Source organism: Rhea pennata, chromosome 8 (genome assembly GCF_028389875.1).
Source record: "Rhea pennata isolate bPtePen1 chromosome 8, bPtePen1.pri, whole genome shotgun sequence".
NCBI classification, from domain to species: domain Eukaryota; kingdom Metazoa; phylum Chordata; class Aves; order Rheiformes; family Rheidae; genus Rhea; species Rhea pennata.
In genome coordinates, this window is record NC_084670.1 from 2,939,583 (window position 1) to 2,962,059 (window position 22,477).

At 43.6% G+C, this 22,477-nt stretch overlaps 1 protein-coding gene across 1 annotated transcript in view; it reads right to left on the bottom strand.

Annotated features, from left to right (window-relative positions):
- The window catches only part of ROR1 (receptor tyrosine kinase like orphan receptor 1), a 156,074-nt gene that overhangs the window by 22,831 nt on the left and 110,766 nt on the right, over positions 1 to 22,477 (bottom strand). The window contains exons 3-4 of the mRNA XM_062581653.1: positions 12,920 to 13,207; positions 11,361 to 11,391 (exon numbers count right to left, since the gene is read on the bottom strand). Of these exons, the coding sequence (XP_062437637.1) occupies positions 11,361 to 11,391; positions 12,920 to 13,207 (319 nt within the window). The remainder of the gene's footprint in view (positions 1 to 11,360; positions 11,392 to 12,919; positions 13,208 to 22,477) is intronic.

Genomic DNA, 22,477 nt, shown 5'->3' on the forward strand with positions numbered 1-22,477 from the left:
ATTTTTATTTGCTCCTTTCAAAGCTGCAAAAGACAAGACACTCACTTAAGACCAGATCACGCATCTGCTAGTTGTGCCCAGGCCTAATCTGCACCCATCAAGGAGGAAAAGGTGACACCACCGAATTTTTAATAAATGATAAATATTACCACGAGAAGTTCACAGAAAAGTCACACAGGAGAATTCTGAAACTAGCATAGCTTCAAACAGTACGGAAAGGGGTTTTATTACACTTTTAAGTGCTTCAAGATTAAGAAGTTCTGCAATAATTTGTAGTTGCCCCTCACAAGATGGAGACAGTAGAACTGTCAATGAAAATGCAGAGAAAATGCAAAAGTGGTATTATGTATGTAACATCTTTTTACATATCAATACAACAACATAGCTTCTACTCCAAAAGTAATTAGAGAAGTCAGGAAATAGTAGCTACTAAGGTCAGATGGTTTGAAAATGGGCAGGTCAAGACAGCTTGTATCCAAGAATTTTAGAAGACATTTCAGTGATCTTTCCACTGCTGCAGACTCAGTAATTTTGCAGGAAAGCTCTTGCAGTGCCAATATTCACTCACCTCGTGGGAAGACCGTCGTGCCTTTATGTCTGCTACTTTCTGAGCCCAGCCAGGAGATGGGCTCCTGTGAAGCCCAAGCAGTGAAGGATTTAAGGCAGTAACAGAGCAAGCGTCAATTCACATGAGCTTATGGGAAGGAGATCTATCGGACGAGCTTTGGTGAAGTCAAGGGTTGGAAAGAGAATAATGTTCATACATAAAGGCACTGCACAAAGATCATGGGCTGATGGGACTTTAGGAGTCTAAGGAGAAAGCTAGGAAGCCAGAGTAGAAGGTTCTGATACCACTCTGAAAAACTGGATTGCATGAAGAGCAGTTAAAATGACTAAGTGGCTACAAAATCTTCTTAGCTGACCGAAGGAGCTCAAAGTGTATTAATATATCCAAGTGAAAGAGGTATGGTCATTGGGCCATGATCTATAAATACTGACTTTATAATAGGTTCATCTAAATAGTAGAATAAGCTACACAAAGTCAACAAGGGCAAGTGCAGAGTCCCACACCTAGGGAGAAAAAACCCCATGCACCAGTACAGGCTGGGGGCTGACCTGCTGGAGAGCAGCTCTGCAGAGAAGAACCTGGGAGTGCTGGTGGATGACAAGTTGACCATGAGCCAGCAATGTGCCCTTGTGGCCAGGGAGGCCAACGGTCTCCTGGGGTGCATTAGGAAGAGTGTTGCCAGCAGGTCAAGGGAGGTGATCCTGCCCCTCGACTCAGCCCTGCGGAGGCCTCATCTCGAGGACTGTGTCCAGTTCCGGGCTCCCCAGGACAAGAGACACATGGAGCTACTGGAGAGAGTCCAGCGATGGGCTACAAAAACGATCTGAGGGCTGGAGCACCTGCCTTATGAGAACCAGCTGCGAGAGCTGGGCCTCTTCAGCCTGGGGAAGAGAAGACTGAGGGGGGATCTGATCAATGTGTACAAGTACCTGAAGGGAGGGTGTCCAGGGGACGGGGACAAACTCTTCTTAGTTGTCCCGTGTGACAGGACAAGAGGCAATGGGCAGAAATTGAAGCACAGGAAGCTCCGCCTGACCGTGAGGGGGAATTTCTTCCCTGTGAGAGTGACGGAGCACTGGACCAGGCTGCCCAGAGAGGTTGTGGAGTCTCCTTCTCTGGAGATCTTCAAGGCCCGCCTGGATGCAACCCTGTCTACCATGCTGTAGGTGACCCTGCTGAGCAGGGAGGTTGGACTAGATGATCTCCAGAGGTCCCTGCCAACCTTCCTGATTGTGTGATTCTGTGATTTTGAATAAGTTTACTGACACCAGCTATTTGCAGAGTAACGTTTGTGATTAATTTCTGCTTAACGTGGCTCTTTGTTGGCTCAAGCACTAACAACAGCATCCCACTAACAGCGGGTCAGGTAACTGTCTTCCTTTCGCTCCGAGGCAACCGCACACACGTTTTCCTGTTAACAAGATCAATAAACTTGACACTTTCTGAAATCAGTGATTAACTCCTTTTACTGTATTTGAACTTGCCCACTTTTACTGCTTTGTACAGCGAAGGCCAGGGTGTCACGCATGTTTTTAATTATCAGGATAAATAATATAACACCTTATAATCTTCCTCCTTGCACGTAATGATTTTGTGATGAAGTCATGTAAATTGTGACTGGCTCTAACCACATACAGGCTGGCTAGGCAACTACATTATCTTTACAGGAAAACTCGTTCTGAAGCGTTTACACTGCACAGCAATAGCAAAAGTGGCCTGGGCCAACAGAGATTTATTCCCACTTTTAATGTTTTTGCCAGCCAGAGTAAATACTTGCCCCAGGCTCCAAGCACTGGTGCTCCTGGAGGCTGGGAGCCCAGGCACGGCAGCTCCAAACTAAAGCTGCATAAAGACAGGCTCTGTTCTGGCCAGCATGGAGCCCTAAGCACAGTGCCGGACGGGGGAGCGGGGCTGTTACTGTAATATTGTGCGCTCGTGGCCTTTGGGCTCAAAGAAATCCTTGCACGCCATTTAAATTGCTCTCGTGATTAGAGACGCTTGAGAATTTTTTTTTGAAGAAAACCGTCTTAGATAGATAGAAAACATTACCTTTTGAAAACTGGAATGTTTTGTGCAAACACAGAGGTTCAGACGAGATTGCCACTGCGCTCTTTTAGCAGCTCCACATGGGAATTTGGTGTTGGAGGGAACCTGGCCTCCACGTAGCCATGGGTCTGGCATCTGGGCTGAGCACGCGAGAGATGGCGAAACCGGGTGGATGCTCTCCGCTCCAAACCAGAGCCTGGGTCTCCCTCGGATCCAGTGACCATGCCAGGCGAGGGGCTATCCTGCGCTCTCATTTTGTTATAAAAACGTCTCAGCTTGGAACAAAACCAAATATTGAAGACGCAACATTTTTAACCAAACAGAAGTTATTTTTCCCTGCCAGTCCTACTTATCGCCTGAATGCAGAGCTGAGCAGCCCGCGGTGCTAGCTCTGTCCTGGCTGAATTTCCGCTATTACCCAGGGAACTTCTGTCAATAAGTTCAATGGGAAAAAGACTTCTTGTGACAGTAGGGACATATAGCATTAATATACACAAAATTTGGCAGGTCTATTTGGTCTAATTCACAAAAGTCAGCCTACTCTCAGACTCGGACACAGATTACCAATGGTGCATTATGATCAGATTTTTTGCAACAGTTAAAAAATACCTGCACAAATACAGTGCACTGAAAGCTGCAGAAGAGCATCAGGGCAAGCAATGGAGCCTTCCAGCTGCTCCTGATTTTGTTTCCATTCTGTTGCAAACTTCAGAATGATCCTCACTTTGTCCCTTTCTAAACACATCAGGAAAATACACACACAGTCTGTAACTCAGGGTCAAACTATATAATTATAGGATTTCTTTAAGTGTTTGCATAAACAATTTAGATCACCACCTTTTCAAGTGATCCATCAAAACCTCTTAAAGAAATGAAAATCTGTCCTCTACCCTCACTTTATCTAAGGTCAAAGTCAGTGCAATGCAACTAATGCAACAAGGCTAAATGCAACACACTAAAAAGCGCCTAAACATAAAAAGACACGAGATCTGATCCAGTATTTCCAAAATGCTGAAAGCCGAGCATCTCCTTGTCAGATAAAAAAAAAGTTTCACATTTTCCCCTTCCACCAAATGTGGCTAAAGGCTTGTCCACCATAATACTTGCATATTCTTCATCATCTGCCTCTCCTCTGACACCTGCCTGTGCATTGAGAAACTCCTTTATTGTATGAAACACAAAATACTCTTCAAATACCAGCCAGAGCATTGCACCAAGGCCATTTCTCTGCCATACACCTACTTCGTATATATAGCTGCTGCGGGTGAGGCCGAGCAGAATGAAAACAAATGCAGCTGTTAACTGCACGTTGCCTTTGCCTCTGTATTATAGTGATGTATTAGGGGGTTCTTGCTCCTGATGTCCAAGTCACAACGCACTTAACTCCTCTCCCCACTTAAAAAAAGTATTGACATCAGTGCGATTAATTTACTTTCAGGCAATACAACTGTATCTTCAGCCCCTGCTATACCCTCCTTCCAGGAAATACCACATGAGACAGCAATGTTTGTATTACAGGATAGATAAGGGTTCAGCACCTCAGTTAAAATTTGTAAGAGTATTTATCAGATCCTGTCTCAAAAGTGAAAAGCACTCTTGCGGTAAATCTTGCTCCAAATTGCAGATTGGTTGTTTTTCTGTAGATTTTCCATAGTGTAACAGAACAGAACTGAACTCACTTCATCAGGACTGAAGTAGCGTGAATTAAGGGCATGCTGCTTGTTCAGCTTTTTGCAGCATTGCTCAGTGTAAAACCAGTGGAAGATTCCCAGCCACAGGAGGCGAGAGCGATGACCCAGTAGCGCAGGTATCGGTTCCGGCCGCTGGAGCCAGAAGCTCATTTCCCTATTTTGTCGCAGGCAGCACGTGCAAAATCCGCAACAAAACACTCATGGGTGTCAAACCCAAGGCACGGGAGACCAACGTGATGCTAACTGCATCTAAAATAGCACAAAAGACCTGCAGCTAAGGCATCCGAGGTGCGTCCTTAATCCCGCTCTGCCCCAGTTTCCACCTGTGTTCTGGCAGATCGGAGAAGGCACAGAGGCAAAGCATTCGGAGATTCTCAGATAATACACGTTTAGCTAGAGGAGTACCTTGAGACGGATAAAACACCCGAGAATACTGTGTATAACCAATTCATTTCACACAAGGCACAAATACGGTTTCCTAACTGCTGTACTGCCTCCACCCGGCGACGTTCGCCCGGCGCCGCTCGCTCAGGGGAGCCCGGGGCGTACCGCTCCCCAGACGCACACCCCGCCGCCCGAGCCGCTGGCTCCCTGCCCGCCACGCGCCGGGGGCAGAGCGGAGGCGCGTGCGGCGGCTCACGCACACCGCGAGGAGCGCAAGTCCGCCTCTCCCCGGGAACGCTGAGCTTCCAGGCCTGGCCTGCTCACAGCAGATAATCCGACTCTGCGAGGCTGGCAGAACTGAGCGGGGATTATTTTCACTCGGGTGAAGTAATGCCGCAGCGGGTAACATGGTTTCCGTCAGTATCAGCCACTCAGACTTCATCTTCATGCCACTTGAGTTTTTGCACAAATATATTTATGTTGGCCTCCGCGTGGAATATCCCACCTTCAGCTTGCGTCTTAGCTCCTCCACGCCTTAGGTACAGCCTTCGGCGTCAGCGCGCAGCGGGGCTATAAAAGGTCCAGCGCCGAAACTCTGGGGATTTGCCTTCAGTCCGCGTTCAAAATTTCCACAGTCACTAAGCAATACTGAGGCAGTTGCTGCAACAGCGACAACATCTGCTCTAGGGCTTGAAATCAATGCGGCTCATTCACCAGCGCCCGGGCTCGAGCGCGGAGCAGCTCCGGGGGCAGCCGGCGGGCAACGGCAGCACTGGCAAAGTCGGGCTCGGGGGGCTCTGCCGTGAATCTGCGCTTCGCTCTTTATCGGTGGTTTTTCTTCCATAAAATCTAGCTGTTATGGTCAAAAGGGAAACCCTACCCTTTGAAGCCCTCGGTCGCGCACACAGTTGGCCAAGGCTCACCTGGACGCTAGCCAGTGGTTAGGTATTTTCTTGTTGAAGAGAACCATGCTGACATCCAGCCACAGAGAGCCACTGAATAAAAGATCTGTTTTACTAAAAAACCCAGATGTGGTACTAAAAAAAAAAAAAAAAAAAAAAAAAGGAGAAGAAGAAAAAAGTCTTAATCGCTGAAGAAGAGGATGGGAAAATCCTGTGGGGTTTGTGGGTTCACAAACCTTGCAAGCTATTTCCGGGAATCACAAACCCCATTTAATTTAATGAATCAAACACTCCTTAAAATTACAGCCCTCTCCTCTCCTTTCCTCTCTGCTCTTCTCCTCATTCCCACAAACCCTCCCCCCCCATATTTAGGTGATACATAGAGAAGGCTCCACTAAGAATAAAACGACTGTTCAAGAGCAACGCTGACCCAAGGAACGCATGTGCTCCGCGTGGCAGTGCCAGGGTGGGGGATACGCATCGAGCCCGATCCACTTTCATGCTATTGTCTCTCTGCTGCACAGCAAGCACCACAGATCTAAGAGCAATAATGTTGATGAACTAGACATTTATCTCCTTCAAAATCTAAAACGGCATGTCTCACGAGCTTCCAGAACATTTGCAAGGAGGTGCCACACTACATTTGCAATGTTTCCACTGTAATGAAGGTAAAAGTCCACTTTGGCACATGGAATATTTCATCTGCAGGTTAAGATTTCAAGAAAATGTGTTCATTATGCCGTACGTTGTCTGTGTTTTTTTGTATAGCTTGCAGAGCTTCTAGTCAGTATTAAATTGGACCATGTCAAAATGCATTTTTTTCTTTTCCCACTAACGCTCTCATGACAGTCCCTGAACACAGTGTGCTCTATCATCTCCTCTAGTTTCAGTTATCTGCACCTATGTTTTTCCTGGAGTACATGAATGCAAGTTCAAGACAAGCACGAAGCCATCACTCTAGATAGTAGAGATGACAGGGGATGAGAAAAGAGGGCAAAAATCTTGGAAAAGTCTGGACATATTACCATTTTCCCAGGCTAAAGTATCAAGTGCTATAAAATCATAATCTCTAATAATCTCTTACTCTCTGTTGTTACATTAAATTCTCTTGTCTCCTGCAATCTGCTGCACTCTGGCCTCAGTCCTTTCAAATTTCTGTCTCTGTAGCAACCAAACAGACCTGAGATTAACAGCCACGCTTCCAGGTCCTTCAAGAAACAAACCTTGGCATGGACAAAGGATAAAAAAGGAAGTTTCAAATTGATGCCATCTTGGATGTCTGTAAAATCTCCTTACGTCACATCTTGGAAAGAAAAAGTATCTTGGAATCTCTTAGTTTTCTGACCGGAAATGTGAAGCATGGGTGCTTCAAAATGCTCCTTTTGATCTTCTTCAGATTATTCATTATTAATTGGTGAGGTCCTTTTCCACCATCAGCCAACAGGATCTGGCTTATCTGCCAGAAGGGGGTCCTCACCCAGACTCCAGGCTGTGGTCTGGGTGGAGGTGCCCTTGACACCATCCGCTTTGTGGAAACTATGTAAGTAGTCCTAAGAGCCGGAAGGAGAGCATGGCAGCCCAGCTCTCAGGCAAGCATCCGAGTTACAGGGCAGACTCGTTCTCACTCTCCCCACAGCTCCAGGAGCTGCTTGTAGCTGCCTGCGTATCTGTAGCACCTTCTTTCACAATGAAAGATAAAATAATGATTTATTTATAAAGCAGGAGTGTGCATTCTTATTTTAAAGAAGCTTTCTCAAGCTCTGTTACACATGTGGAGAACCAGAGCACATCAGAGGAATGTAACCTCGCAGCCTTGCAGATAAGGCTTTAAAGCCGACCTTTGCAAAACACAAGAGAGTTAAAGGAAGGACATTCAGGTCAGCCGGTGCTTTCCGAGAGGAATACCTTGGTTTCGTGACTTCCGTATGGACCGTAATGGTATGTTTCTGCTGGAGTTGCTCTTATTTGCTCGTAACCAGTCGGTCAGTGGTTACAGACATTTGGCTCTCGCTAACTCCAGCAGTATTTCAGGAAGGCAGAGACAATAAGGATGTTACATACACATGAATTGTTATGTTATCTAGTTGTGCCTGTCTTCTTTTACACAAGTTTTCCATTTAACCTTTCGATGTGTAAGCAACAGTCGGACCATTTATTTTTCTGCCATCACATCACGGCAGAACTCTACACCTATAAATTATGAGAAGAAAAGTGGAGAGCATATGGATCTTTTTAAAAACATGATCCTCAAATTAAATCCCTAAATGATTAGAATCTTCTACTCAAGGTAGATTAATAAAGACAACATGGGAAAAGCATGCCCACTAGGAAAGGCCACCACTTTCCATCTATTTGGTTGATCGCGTTATCATAAGAGAAGAAACACATGTTGTTAAGGCACAAATACCACCAAAGTGACATTTTTCGTGTACACAGCATTCTTCAAAGTGCTTTCCAGATTTATACTCAGTTTAACCACTAACTCTATGACAATGTACATAACTGTGCATTTGTTCACAGCGACACCAAGGGTCAGTCTCCACAACAGGAGAACGTTAAATGTAAGTTCACATGAACGTCTTCCGGGAAACTGAAACCAGCCAAACACATGGACCCACCGTCGGTTTATCCAAAGCACCAGGACTAACGGCCTAGCTTTTGAAAAAACGGCACGAGCATATTTTATGACCCAAGTTCCAGGACCCTTCCTGAAGAGAGCAATTCCCCAGAGGATCCCCTTTAGTCTTAAATGACGGGTATGGAGGTCAGCCGTGCACTAGATCTGTCGCTCTGGATCTTGAAAATTGAGGCAGGCATGGGTGGGTTTAGTTTTCACAGATGAAAGCAGGTGTTTCTCACGCCTATACCAATTGCTCATCTAACAGCAAAGAAGAGTCCTAAAATGGCAACAAGACTATGAAACAGCATCCGAGGCTGAGGGCTAACGCCTTCAACGGAGGAGGCTCTTTCAGAGAACAGGCTCCAGGTTCTCTTCGTCTCTGAAGATTTTTTCAACTAAAATATCAAAAAGGTAAGGCAACCAACTCTAGAAAAACTTAAATAAACTTGTCCTCAACCCCCCAAAATTTATCAAAGCTGGATAAAATGCTCTGTTCCCCTACACTGAAGAGCAGTGCTGCCTTTAACTTGGTATTGCTGCAAACAGTTTTTTTGTGACACTTACCTACGTAATGTGGAATTTCTCTTACCACAGGCACTTCAACCCAAATTTTCATTAATTTCATTGTTAGTAGTTTGTTTGCCAACTTGTCCAGGGAGCAAATACCGTATGAGTAGGATATACACTTCTCAAGATATTTTTTGCATGAGAAGAATAATAAACAGCTAGAAATAGAACTGGAGGTAATGTCCAATTTCACAGCACATAATTTCTCTTCACTGGTTAGCTTAATACAGTTGGAATGAAACTTCTGCTGATATCCATAAGGTTGTTGCAGTCATGCCTCTGATAGCAGCCATGAACAGGGTTCAAGACAATGTACACAGTTTTTTTACTCCAGTATGAATTCCAAGTTTAATGTTTTTTTTCATGATTTTCTTCCTAATTCTCTTAATTCATAAATTTAATCTGGGAAGCTTCTACAAGAATGTAATTGTTCACTATTCAATAAAAAGGAGTGCCTGTGCACATTTCTCTGGATAGGTTTCCTGCAATGTTTAGTACAATGTGACCTCTCATTAGACAGAACCTACAATTTTCCAGGGTAATGAAGTGTGATTAAATATCTTTTCTTTTTTTTTTTTTTTTTGGTTGCAAAATTACAAGGCATAGGGATAAAATCAACTTTTGAAGAGGAAGTCTCACTTTATTTTCATCTTCCTTCCACATTCTTTGTATTTGTACTCATGTAAAATAATGGTCAGGGCATGCTGAACACAAAATGAAAACAGGGATTATTAAACTGCTTACACTGCCTAATTTAATGCCTGATATGGTTCACATGGAAATCAGTGATTATTTTTTCCCTTGATTTATGGTCTTTGAGTATAGAATAAGGCAGAGACATATTAAGATACTGAAGCTAGAAGAAGGCTGGTTAGGTCAGGAGATGTGTAAAAACTTTAGTGTGACATTATTTTAACATTAAGCATTAATATGTGTAATCCTAGTCTCTAAACTAGCAGTAGTCTCAGGAGTTTGGATTTGTCTCCATGGCCTGAACGAAGCTGTGCTGACACTGCCATTGAGCTCAGTCCGTCCCTCACTGACCTACCGGGACCATTTGCAGTTACTTCACCGTAAGAGGGAGAGCTGCTGGCTGGTCAAGTTCTGGTTCTTCCATTGTGGAAAAAAAAAAGAAAAAGAAAATCCTGCCAGAAAGAGAACGGAAAAGGTTTCCGTATCTCTTTTGTGTACAAAAGAGCCAAGCACGTCTGAGCAGCCTGAACAGTGAAGTTCTAGCATAGCCTTCCTTTGCTCTCTGTGCTCAAACCCTCTCCTGTAGGCTTTTCACAGCCAAGGGCATGTTGCCCAGCCTTACAAATTTTAGAAACCCCAAACTAAGCGGGAATAAACACAGAATCTGTCCCACAAATCACTAATTAACTCTCCAAACTGCTAAAGAACATGACAGTGCCCACTTCGCAAAGCCCTGTGAAGCGCCATAAAGCTTCGCTCCTCCAAACGCCACAGCCACAAAGAGGAGCCGACTGCGAGCGGAGAGCTCCCCTTCCCAAACAAACTCCAGCTGCTTCGTTTCAGTTACCTTCCAAAGGAAAGACAAAAACACATTTTATGATGTTCCATTAGAGGGCATCCTAGCATGTCCTTTTGCGGGTAGGTGCTTTCCCTACTTTGCCCTCTGCAATATTTTGTGAACTGTTTTCTAGAAAGACGATCAGGAGCATTCACATCCCCAAACTTTCATATCCCTCATATTCTATTAATAGTTTAATTTTCTGTTTTAGTTGATAGTGTACTTCTTCTCTAATATTGCAGCTCCACTCATTAGGTCAGGTTGGTTTTCAGTATTGTTCCACATATGTAAGATGATAATAAACTGGACACGCAATCACCAAATTAATTCCAAACCTAAGAACAGTAGATCTGACTTGAAAACATTAAGTGGCTATAAAAAGGTTAGTAACTTTGATCATATATCTTCCAATCAGAGGAGAAGATATACATGTTCTCAAAACCTTCTAAACACAATCTCAGCTGCCAAAAGCCAACAATCTGCTAACTGCCAAGAAACAACAGTATGGATGCAAGAGTGGAAAGGACACCTAAGCTGCAAGGTGCAAGACAACTGCTGTTAAAGCAGTCACTGCTCCCAGCCATGCACTTGATCTTTAAGAAATCAGTTTGATGACTTTAATAATACAGACATAGACAGCTATAGTTACAGAGCTTACTGCCATCAGCCCCATTAAAATCCATAGAAGCCCTCCAGGCAGTAAAAACTACATTTAGCAATAAGTATTTTCACGAGTGGGCTGTGATACATATGCAGACCAGCTTCTGCTCATACTCTATATGCTACATGCACACTGAAATGGTTCAGAGACTGAACATACCAGATGATCTAAAGAAAATATTGGAAATTACGAAATCTGATGTAAAGAATAGGAGCCAAAATACTACAAAAATTTATCTATGAGACAGATAATACTGTTACCATAAATTACCATACTATCTGAGTTAAAGTGGAATGTAAAAGTTCTTCTGTCATACAAAGTGAAAAATGAACATCTGACTGCTGAAAAGCAAGATTAATGAATCAGTATAACAGACATGAAACAACTTACGATGATCCTGGACTTGCTGTTGGTGGTGGACCTGGAAAAGTGACAGAATAAAAACAACAGGATGAGTTATGGTGAGGTAACAAGTCGGAAGCTTTAGAAAACCTTTTAAAAGATAAAAGTAACAGTCTGTCATGTTGAATGTGGTTTATGTAGTTCAACAGATGATTCGCAGTTTCTCAATATCAAGAACAAGGCTGTATCCTGTAGCAGTGATTGTCTAAAAAAATGCCAGATAGGTGAGGCACAGATCCTGCAATTCACTTGGTGGCTGGGGCCATCATGAAAAAATTATAGCAAACACAGTCTGCACAAAAGCACACAGCCTGCAAACTACAGCCTGCACAAAAGCAGGCTGTAGTTCTCACCAGGAGAAATCAGCCCCCTATCAATCTTCATAATTCCTCAAGGAATTTGTCCTAGGCCTGATTCAAATGCATTGATCAGGTTTCCTTGGAACTCGGCGGGCTCTGGATCAGAGCATTTCATTGCTACTCTGCTTTGTGCTTGCTTTCGGCAAATATTGGACGGGCTGAGAATGTACCTTCAGTGAAACAGCACCGACTGAAGAGTCTGCTGCAGCATTTTTAAGGGGAATTCACACAAACAAGCATTTTCTCTAGAAATCTGATTGTAAGATTAAATTCGCTCCAGTCAGAAAAAAAGAAAAATATTAGGTGTTTTCTACAAAAATGTCAGGTGTTTTCAACAGAAGTGTCCACAAAAGTATCATTGTCCAGATAAAAATCTCCCAAATTTCAGACAGAAGCTACAGGACAACAACTGCTTTAAGAGGATGTCCAAATAATACTTTTGTAAGAAACAGAATACAGAAAAATCTAGGAAATTTATGGAAAAAAGCTATGAAACTCATCAAATACATCACTTATTATGTGTTATTTGTCCACTTCTAAAGAGGATTAACTGGGACTCCACGCAAACATCTTCAGCTCCACGAAATCTTTTCTTCTGAATGTGGGCATGGAGGAGACGATGCACAAAATCTGTTTCTTGTTTGGCATCTTTCCAGTCATAAGATCAGCTCTGAAGGCAATTATCTCTATATAAACTTTGACTTGGAAGAAAAAGTGCTTATTTTAACTGAAAGGCATGTGTGTGTGTGTACATATATCACTAATGTGCCTCCAATTTATTCTGTAATGAACATTTGCATTCCACTTCCAATCTTTTACATGCTTAAAGTTCTCATATACTACGGAAAAAGAAGGTGACTCAGTGAGTAGATTTTCTCACCTGTCCTGAATCTGCTCAGGTGGGATATGTTTAGTTCCCTCAGTATTTTGATCCTACTTTCAACAGGCCCTTATATAATAAAAGTCATTACTGCAGCTGGTGACACGAGTTATCTCAGCTGAGCAACAAGAAACATGCAGAGAGGATAAAACTGCCATCCCAATGGTGTTCCCAGGAATAGGCTGAATCCAATCTCGTACTGCTACATCTGAGCTGAACATTTACAGTAGCTAAAACAGAATTTCCTCTCCAGAACTGTTGTCCTGCACCTCTCTATAGTTAGAGCAGTTTAAAAAGCAAAAACTTACCAAATTTTACAAACAGCACACCAGTTGTAGAAACCGTTTTTCTGCCATTAGTTGCAACGCACTGGAAGTAACCAGTATCCGTAGTGTCGAGGTTCCTTATTCGCAATCGAGAGCCGTAGCTTGTTGCACGGAAAGAAATCCTCCTGGGCTCTTGAACGACCGGGGCGTCGTTTTTCAGCCAGCGTACAGTGGGAGGAGGATTGCCAGAGACTTTACAATGCAGCTCTGCGGTCTGGCCAAGGGTGGTGGTTATGTTATTCATAGGTTCGTCAAGTGTCAAGAAGTAATCTATTAAATGAAAAAAAGAGTGAATAAAGAATTCCCACTTAGAATATGTCAGTTTAAAAAAAAAACACTCCTGTCTTTGGAGAGAAACAAAAGAAGTGGCTACCAGATTTAGCAGAAAACTTTACTGAGGTTTTAGGCCCAGCAATAGATCCCATATAGCTTTGTATGGTAACTAAAGGAAGAAATCTTGGAATTTTCATTGTGGTATAGTAATATATTTCTTGAGAACGTCTCTTTCCCACCTACGGACTCTCTACTTTCTCAACACCATCCTACTCAGCTTTATTCAATACAGAAAAAGGAGGTAACACTACTTTTCCACATTCTTTTATTTTTCCTTTTTGCTAACTAGTAACTGTGAGAGGTTCATCCAGGGACTCTTCACCTCCAGGCAAAACCAGATCTTCCCAAGGGTCCCCAGTCTTTTGGAAAACCAGCTGTTTATTTTGATGCCTTTCTTACAGTACTGCCCTTGCTCAAGTTAGGATCCACAAAAATACACCAATATATGAAATAAATCCCTCCAAAATGAAGATCTCGGAACAATTTTTTAATTGACTTGCAGAGCAAGTATAGACAGCATCCTGCCAAAGATTTTGAACACACCAGCTGTTTGTTTGAAGGAATAAGGATCATATCTAGGAGATGAAGGCTTTTTCTTTTCCTTGATCAGGATTTCCCTCGCTAAGACTGCTGCAGTCTATCTTCAGTCTGGAATAGGTCTTGTGATAGGTGCAAGTAGAAGATCAAGAATTCCTTTATTTTGTTAAGATAAGGAATGTTAAATCAAAATTTACAGAAATTAATCTCTTCTAATCCAATCACGAGCATTGCCTTCTTCTGTCAGGTGCTATTTCATTCTACATCCTTCAGGAAGAGGACTATTTCCAGTTAACTGTATTCAACATTTAATTAAATCCTTTAAAGGCAGCGAGTTGGATGGATTGGGTACCGGCAATGGAATATGTAGGCTTTCATCTCAGTGTCACAGGTTCAAATCTAACTGCGGTCATTAGTGGCCAAAAACTATTATCATCTGTTGGACATCTCAGCAGGAGGGGCCAACAATGAAAACTAGACTGTGCTTTGCTCCTCTGCTCTCGGAGCAACCCGTGAGGTCAAGAAAAGCCCATCAGCAAGTAAATTTGTGCTGTTCTGCCTATGCTGTGCTCTTCTGTAGGCACATCTACTGTTAACCCTGGCAAAAAGCCTTCCTAGCAGTATGAAAAAAAAATCTCCATCGTGTATTAAAAGCAGCTTAGCTAACTAACTAATCCACTTCCCTAATTATTTATTTAATCCTGTCTTCACTAGCTACTCCCTTCATTAGGTTTTGTGTATATTAATATCTCTTTCCTTTCTATTTAATCTGCTTAGAATGTAAGTTCTTGCCCTCTGCTTGTACAGCGCTTCATACAATGCGCCCCTGTTCTCCCTGGGTCCCTGCGAGCTAGGAGAATAAACATTAAGTACAAAGGAGCTCTCCACACATTTCTTCACCGATCAAGTAGTCTTTTAATGTGCAGGTATGGATTTGAAACTGCAAAATGCTCCTGTTATCTATGCTCCCATGGATCTAATTAGTTAAGAAAACTGCGTATGGGGTAAAAAGGGCAGAGACGGCAGCCCACCGGTGAAGACACACAACAGGTTCAGTGTCTTTCACCACGGGCGTCAGAGTGGGCTGTTAGTTCTCCAGAATCATTTCTGCAGGCTTCATCACAAGATTAGAAACGTTTCTGACTCACTGTCTTAATAACCTCGCCGGGAAGCATAATCTAAGTCAGCTCACATAGTCCTGGGTTCTCTCCACAATCTGTATTTAATAAAATCACACTAATAGCATGGAACTGGATAACTACATTTAATTATCTATATAACCTTTCTATACCACACTCGTCTATATAATTCTTGATAACATTTCAAAGACAGTGATTCAGACATCTACAGCATAATACAGTCAGAAAACAGAATGTTGTCTGTGCTGTGATGGTCTTGCTGACAACCGACATGATATTTTAAAGATCCTATGGTATACAGGAGGGGCAAATGAAGAAGTAAGGGTGTTAGGTAGATCTCCAAAGACTGGAGAATGATTTTAAAATATCAATAGCAACAGTACGACAGCGATAAAGTGCAGCTGTAATGCAAGAGCTATAGAGAAACTACTCTGTAGGCACAAACAGAAACAGTCTCCGGGATCCAGATGCTTCTGACTCTTCTCTAAGTGCTCTCCATTACCCTCACCAGACTACTACAGAAGCACCAAAACAAAACACATATACTAAATTCAGCTTCATTTAATCCTTAAATCCGTAATTTTTGCATGTAAATCACAAACCAGATCAAGCAGCAGACCGTACAGCACCTGAGATGAGATCTAAACTGGGTAAGTTCCAAGAGGCTGGACATTTCACGAGAAGTTCCTCACAGATAGAGTAGTTCTGTAAATGAAAATGAACTGAAAGTCTAACAGTGCTTCCAAGAAATCTTGGACTGTTATTGCCACATACAAAATTATGAAAATTCTTTCTGTGGAATGCATGAAAGCCCTCAATTATTGCACTTGCCAAAAGGGGCCAAAGAGAAGTGCAATTTTATTTTTAATAGTTGTGTCTGACTGTCACCTATCAAAGCCCTTCAGATCTCCAGAGCTACTGCCACCATCCGCTTCCTTTAATGACACTAGTACAAAGAACATACAGAACAACTCCCCCAGGTTTCTCGGCAGGTCACCCCCCGCCCCGTCAGCTCCTCTCGGATGCTGAGAGCATTAACAACATTTGGAGGACTAGAAGCACAAAGGCCAGGAAAACTGGGGGTAAATCCTCCTTTCGGACTTTCAGTAGGCATCAAGTAGCGCTGATGGCACAGGATGAACCTGCTGCTTCATACCTGCTGAGGACAGCACGTCACCCGGCTGCATTTCACCGTGTTTCATTTGACAGGCTTCCTGACACTGAAGAGCTCTCTAGATCCCCAAAGCTGACTCTCTCCGACTGAAAGAATAAATTCTTAGAAACTTTATGGTTCCTGTGTGCAAAGTAATTACTATGTTTCTGAGAACTGAACAGTCTAGTGGCAACGGGCATTGGAAAGTCTGAGTTTTAATCCTGGCTCTGAACGGTCTGGGGTGAATCACTCCAGTTATGATTTTTAGAAGAGCCAAAGGGAACGAGACACCCAAAGCCAATCAAAATTCACATGGGATTTGTGCAACTAACTCCTTTTCAAAACAGCCTTAAACCTTTTGGCTCAATCTCTCCAGCTATAAAGTGAGGATAATAATCCCTCTTACATCATGGGGAGGCTGTTATGTACATTAATGAGATAATGCTCATAAAGCACTTTGAGGGTGAAAAGTGCTATACTGGGATAAGCACTGTTAATACATTTTAAGTTAAATCTCAGGGTTTCAAGCACATAACAAATGCCGGTCCGTATTTTAGAGTAGCACTCTATAAAAAACATTTTAGAGACATTTTAAGTTACATAAGTTCAGGAGAACAGTCTGAAAAAAATCTAAATAAAATTTAGCCCACTTATAATTTAATAATAGCCAAACTGTTTTTTTTTAATTTGTAAAAACAATTTACTGCTGGGCCTAGACCCTGAACGCCAAGTTTCAGCCCACAGAGTTCTTTTTTTTTAATGGCTGAGTTATAAACCCTTAAAAAATGCTGACAGCCCCTTTACTATAGCAGCACTAGCGGGTGCCCTATAATGAACTTTTAAATGACTTGAGATAATATCTGGAAAGCCAAGCCTGAAATATATTTCTGGTTTTGAGCCGTTGCCAATGCAAACACAACACATCATAAGTCATCTTCATGATTCCAAGCACATAAATTGGAGACACTGCATGTAAAATCCAAATATTAAGTATCCTTCATGGCGAAACATTTTGCTGGTTTGATGTTACAGAATAGCAATAGCTGTGCAAGAATGAAATGTAGTGCACCGTGTGTCCTGAAAGTAGAAAAGCGCGTGTATTTCCACAGCTACGTCTTGACAGTGTTAAATCAGAGCCTTCCCAGTCATAATAAATTCTTAAGCATTCTACTACTTTTAAGTGGAGCCCAGGTCGCTTTCAAAATAAAAGCTTGTCCTCTCTGGCCAAGGAATGTTAATCTCCACTGTGACCACATGGTTACTCTATCTTAAATTACCACAGGCACACCGTAGAGCAGTAACACCCTCTCTGCTTGGAGAGGGCTTTGCTGGCCCCAGTGTTTTCATATGCAACTGCGTATGCAATGAGCCTCTGATTTCATCAGGAACTCAGAGCATGACGGGGGATGCAGGATAAGACTCTGAAACGTTCATTTTAGGAGAATAATTGTTGTTTCATTTGTCCTTTATGTCCTTCTGATCTTTCATAAATTTCAGAGAAAGGCTAAAAGCAGAACCTTCACTAAAGCCACCCCAAACCTGAAAACAGCTTTACTCCAGGGGCAGCAAAGCAGCCTGGATCCCAAGTCAGCTTCCTATCCTACGCGCGTAACAAAACAGCGCTTTGGAAAGGACCATCAGCAAATGCTTTCTGCAGCAAAGTTACAGATGCGAGGACACTATTTCCAACTGATGAACTAGAGAATAAGTATTCAATCCTGGATCTGAAAGTTCAAATTTGCACTGCAGTGCACAAAGCAATTCTACGAACCAGTCGGCATAACGCAGTTCGGACATTAGTCTTACACACAATTTATTACATTTATCTTTCTTGCAGTGAAAGGTTTAGCAACTCACCACTTCTTTGGCATAACATATGTTGACAATAAAGGAAGACAAAAAGCATCTGAGTCAATGACTGCAAGACGGATACATTCAGCGATTGGTAACTTAAACAAACAGATAATCTTTGTCTAAAGAGAAAATTACTATTAAGCATATCACAGGGTCTGACAGAATCTGCCCCAGACAGTACACTGCTATGGCAGTAAGCATTTTCACGCGTTCTGAGTTTTGGATCAGCCATGTTAGCCCAGTCAGACGCTGCATTTGGACGCACCCAGTACTCACATCTATCACCCCACTGACAAGGCCACCGAGCCCAGCCAGTTGGCAACTCTCTACGTGGAATTGCTCTCTTTGGAGAAAGAGTCGACGAGCTGGAGCCCACCCAGTCTGAATATGCTGGACGGGTTTGTTGTTCGTTCCATATGTTCAATAAACTTCAGTTTTAAGCTATTCCAGTTAGGCTAAAGAAGGAATCAGCAGGATTTCTTACCGAAGTGCGGCAATAGACAGAGCACACATTTCTCAATTGGAAAAAGGATTAACCGTTGATTCCTTGATCTGCCCATAACTCATAAAGGATGACAGCTCCTGGAAGGTAGGTCTGTGCGTCTGATCAACAGAAGCCTTGTTATTAAAAGGGGCAAAAGGAAGACTACTAGCTGGAATTTCACTTATTTTAACTGAATAAAAGTAGGGAATGAAAGTGGGAAGAGAGGAATACCGCACTCGACCTATGATTTGGTAACTCGCACGAATAATATCAAAGAGCTAAAGAAACCCAGACAACCGAGCGGAAATACTCAGTGTCAACGGTCTCGGGACAGAAGGAAATTCACTACCGCGTTCGCATGCCCAGCTTCGTTTCAAATGAGTTTCCTCAGAAACACGGACGTGCAAGCCGCAGTTCAGCATACCTACTGCAACCGTGCAGGGTCTTCTCTTCCCCTGACACGACCTAGGGGCGTTACGGCATCCAAGGGTAACTTGACCCGAGCAGGCTGAGCGCCGCCCCAGGCGGCACGGCTTTTCGGGCGTCCACTGTACAGTATTTAGAGTTCCCCTAATTGCTGCTTTCCCATAATTAACAGCCCCCCCGCTGGCCCGGGCCGGAGGGGCGGGAGGGCTCGTGGAAGGAAACCAGAGCACAGATGCCCAGGGCCCTTCGAAGCGCTACCGGGGCCAAGCACCTGGATCCCACTGTTTGCTGACGGGAACCGGCCAACCCACCGCCCGCCGTGCCTTTTCGAATTGCTAAAGCGCATCTGAGAGCTCACACGTGCTTTGCCTTTTAGGAGTTCATCCGGGTTTAAGGACAGCTGTCTTGGTGATAGCTTTGAGACCATAATCTAGCAAGGGGAAATGAAGCTTTTCTTTGCTCAGGAACCAGTTTTATAGCACAAGTAGGAAGCCGCTGAACTTTATCACCAAAGAAGAAAAAAAAAAAGTGATTTGGAATAGGTAAACAAATGTCCACATCCAGCTATAAACCAAACTACTGAAAACCATCAAGGGATTTCGTCGTCACTGTAGAAGCCATTCTGCAGCACAGAGCAGTGTTCAGAAACAGCCTATTAAAGGAAGGGCGTATAGAAAGGTATGTGCCTTAAGATTAATGCTGTAGAGTCAAAGAAAAGCTGTTATTTTTGACATTTTGACATAGCATCACTTTAGGATCTGGTTCTTATTAGCCCTTTCTGTGCCTTTTAAAGGTCTATTTTTTAAAAAACCAAAAATGTCAGGAAATTTGGAACAGAAAATTACAATAAAACACGTCCCTTGACCCTATGATCTATCAATCTTTCACATAAACAAAGATAGCTGGATGAGCCAGGAAAAGGTTATTATATATAGTTACCTTATGCATAGTGGTCAGACATTCATTGCTCGCACTGACGTTTAAAAAACCCCCAATGTTAAGTGAAGCAGTTTGTGAAAGACTTTCACCACGAATGCTGAACGTTCCTCAGGGTGGTTTCTTTTTTAGGTTGTTTTCTATGACCTTCAAATTTCACACCCTGTATTATTTATAAATGAGACATTCGAGCAATGCAAATTTTCAAATAAAAACGTACACTCTGTCAGCGGAAAAGCAAACAAAAGGAGCTAATGTACTGTGGCTAAAAAAATTTTCAAACAAAGTAGCAGTAATTTACTGCCTCACTACTAACGGGACCCCACAAATAGAATCGGGATCCTGAGCCCCATCAGGGGAGCTTGATTTACCGAATATCCCCCAGATAATAAAGGAAAATAAAAAGGTAAATTGCGCATGAATGTGAAAGCTGTAATTCTTCCCCTTTCACCACGTGTATCGAATTCACATCCAGTGATTTCAAAAGAAAATGTGGAAATCTCTAAAGAACTGGGGCAAAGCCGGGAGGCCTTGATCAGCTCGGTTTGGCCCCGTTTGCTTTTGTTTATGTTTTCAGAAGGCAGTCGGCACCAGAGTCAAATTCTCCTGGCAACACCAGAAAAGCTTTCTCTATGAAACCGTACGGCCAGGTCATCTCCTGCCTGGAAGAACTTGCCAAGGTGATTCTCCAGGAAAGAAGGGCCGCCGGGCAGCCCGGCTATGCCCACCCAGGTGCCCACCAAACGCCACGGCCCCTCCTGATGCCGCAGCGCAGCCCGTCTGCCCGGACGGACACCTCCGAGACGCTGGTGCAGTGCAGTCCCGGGCACGGGGTACTGGAGTCCACCCGGCGGTCCTCCCATGCCCCGTTTTGACCTTCCTCAGTTATTTTCTGCCGCTAGATCATGTTAGCAGAGGAAGGGGGGATGCAAACACGAGTGGCAAGGGGGGGATGTCTGCCAGAGGTGATTCTTGTGTGGACGTGCTTTTGGAAACTAAGGGCATGGCCAAGCGCAACTTTAAGCAACCACTGATGAATTTGGGATGTGTTTTGCAAGATCCTGACTCTTGCTGTCAAGCTCTCTGGGGAATTTCTGCCATGCCTGCAAGGTCCATTGCACAGAGTGAAGCTCTGAGCTGGAGGGGGTTGAAGTCCTGATGTGGACCCCATGGCTTGGGACTCAGGTACCTGGAATTGAGAATGGTTCCCAAGCACTGATCAAGTCTAAGATTTCCTAGCCAAAGCAGACAGGCCATGAAGCGAGAAAGCATACTGGCAACCTTTGCAAAAGCTCCTAGCAATACGTCTTCCTTGGATGCTGTAGGCCCAAGCGAGGAGCCGCTGGTGGGAGGAAGTGCTGGAGACACAGTAGCACAAGCTGCCTCCCCCAGCAGGGGACCTTGGCACCGGCCTTGGCCATGGCTGGGTTGCAGGCACTGAGCGAGCGCTTGTGCCCCATAGGCGGCTGGCGGGATGGAAGAAGCTCTCCATGAGACCATGGTGGGCGCAGGGGGGAACGGGGAAGGAACGGGTCACGGGAAGGAACGAACGGAGACGCACAGCATCCACTCTTATCACTCCTGCAGAGTCGAGGTGTCCTGTTCCAGCGAGTGGCCACAGAAGTGGAAACATATTCACAATTAACAGAAAATACAAAACATTTCCAAGCTGACTCTTTCCTGGCAGTGGCTCCAATGTTATCTTTGCCTAAGGATGAAGAGTTCCCGAACAATTCCTCTACTGTACTAGACGTAAACAGGCTCCCATCCAAAGCCGGCCTATCTCTTTCCCTATAAATAAACAGAGATCTGAGGCAAGGGAAGGTCTACCTTTCCATGTCCATCCTTGGGGAAGAGAAGCAGCTGAACGAAGGCTCTTCACCCTTTTTGGAAGGCTCGGAGAAGAGAAGGGCTCACTGCAAACTACAGCCTTTCCCAAGCAAAGAGATGGAGCAGGGGGAGCCCAGGGCCGGGGGAGAAGGGGACCCCCAAACTGCAGGCTACCAACCTGGGGTGAAGACCTCCGTCGCCCGTTACCCATCCCAAGACATGCCGTTTCCTACAACCATCTGCCTTTCTCCCCAAAGTACGCATAGTTCCCTTGGTACAATTAAAAATTTATTAGATCACATTTTCATATCCCATTTTCCCTTGCGATGTTCTGCCCGCACACCATGGCTGAACAAGTGGAGAAAAAGAGAAAAATGCTCATAGCTAGATTTCTCCTCTTTTGAAAGTGATCATTTTAATTTTTATGCATAGTTTGTTTGTTTTTTTAAAAGGTTTTGGTGAGAAACCACCTCCTCCCTCCCATCAATCATTGCTTTCAACAGCTCTTCACGGGTGGCTGCGTCTCTTTTAAATTCATTTCCTGTTAAAAAGAATAAACAGGCAACTGTTTAATGCTGTCGATTTAGCTTATTTAATCGAAATTGAAACCTGAATAGGGCTCAGTTGTAAGATAATCACTGCAGAACCCACCAAACTAGAGAAAACAGCATATTAAGTAATTATTTCAAAATGCATAATATTGTTTAACATGACTATGAGCCTGCTCCTCCGTCCCGAATGCAGCAGATATATTCCAGGACAAGATGCGAATTTTCAAAAGTCAGCAGGCGGAGCCACTTAATACAGACTGCCATTTAACTGGGAATTTGGCTGGAGACCACTTTCAT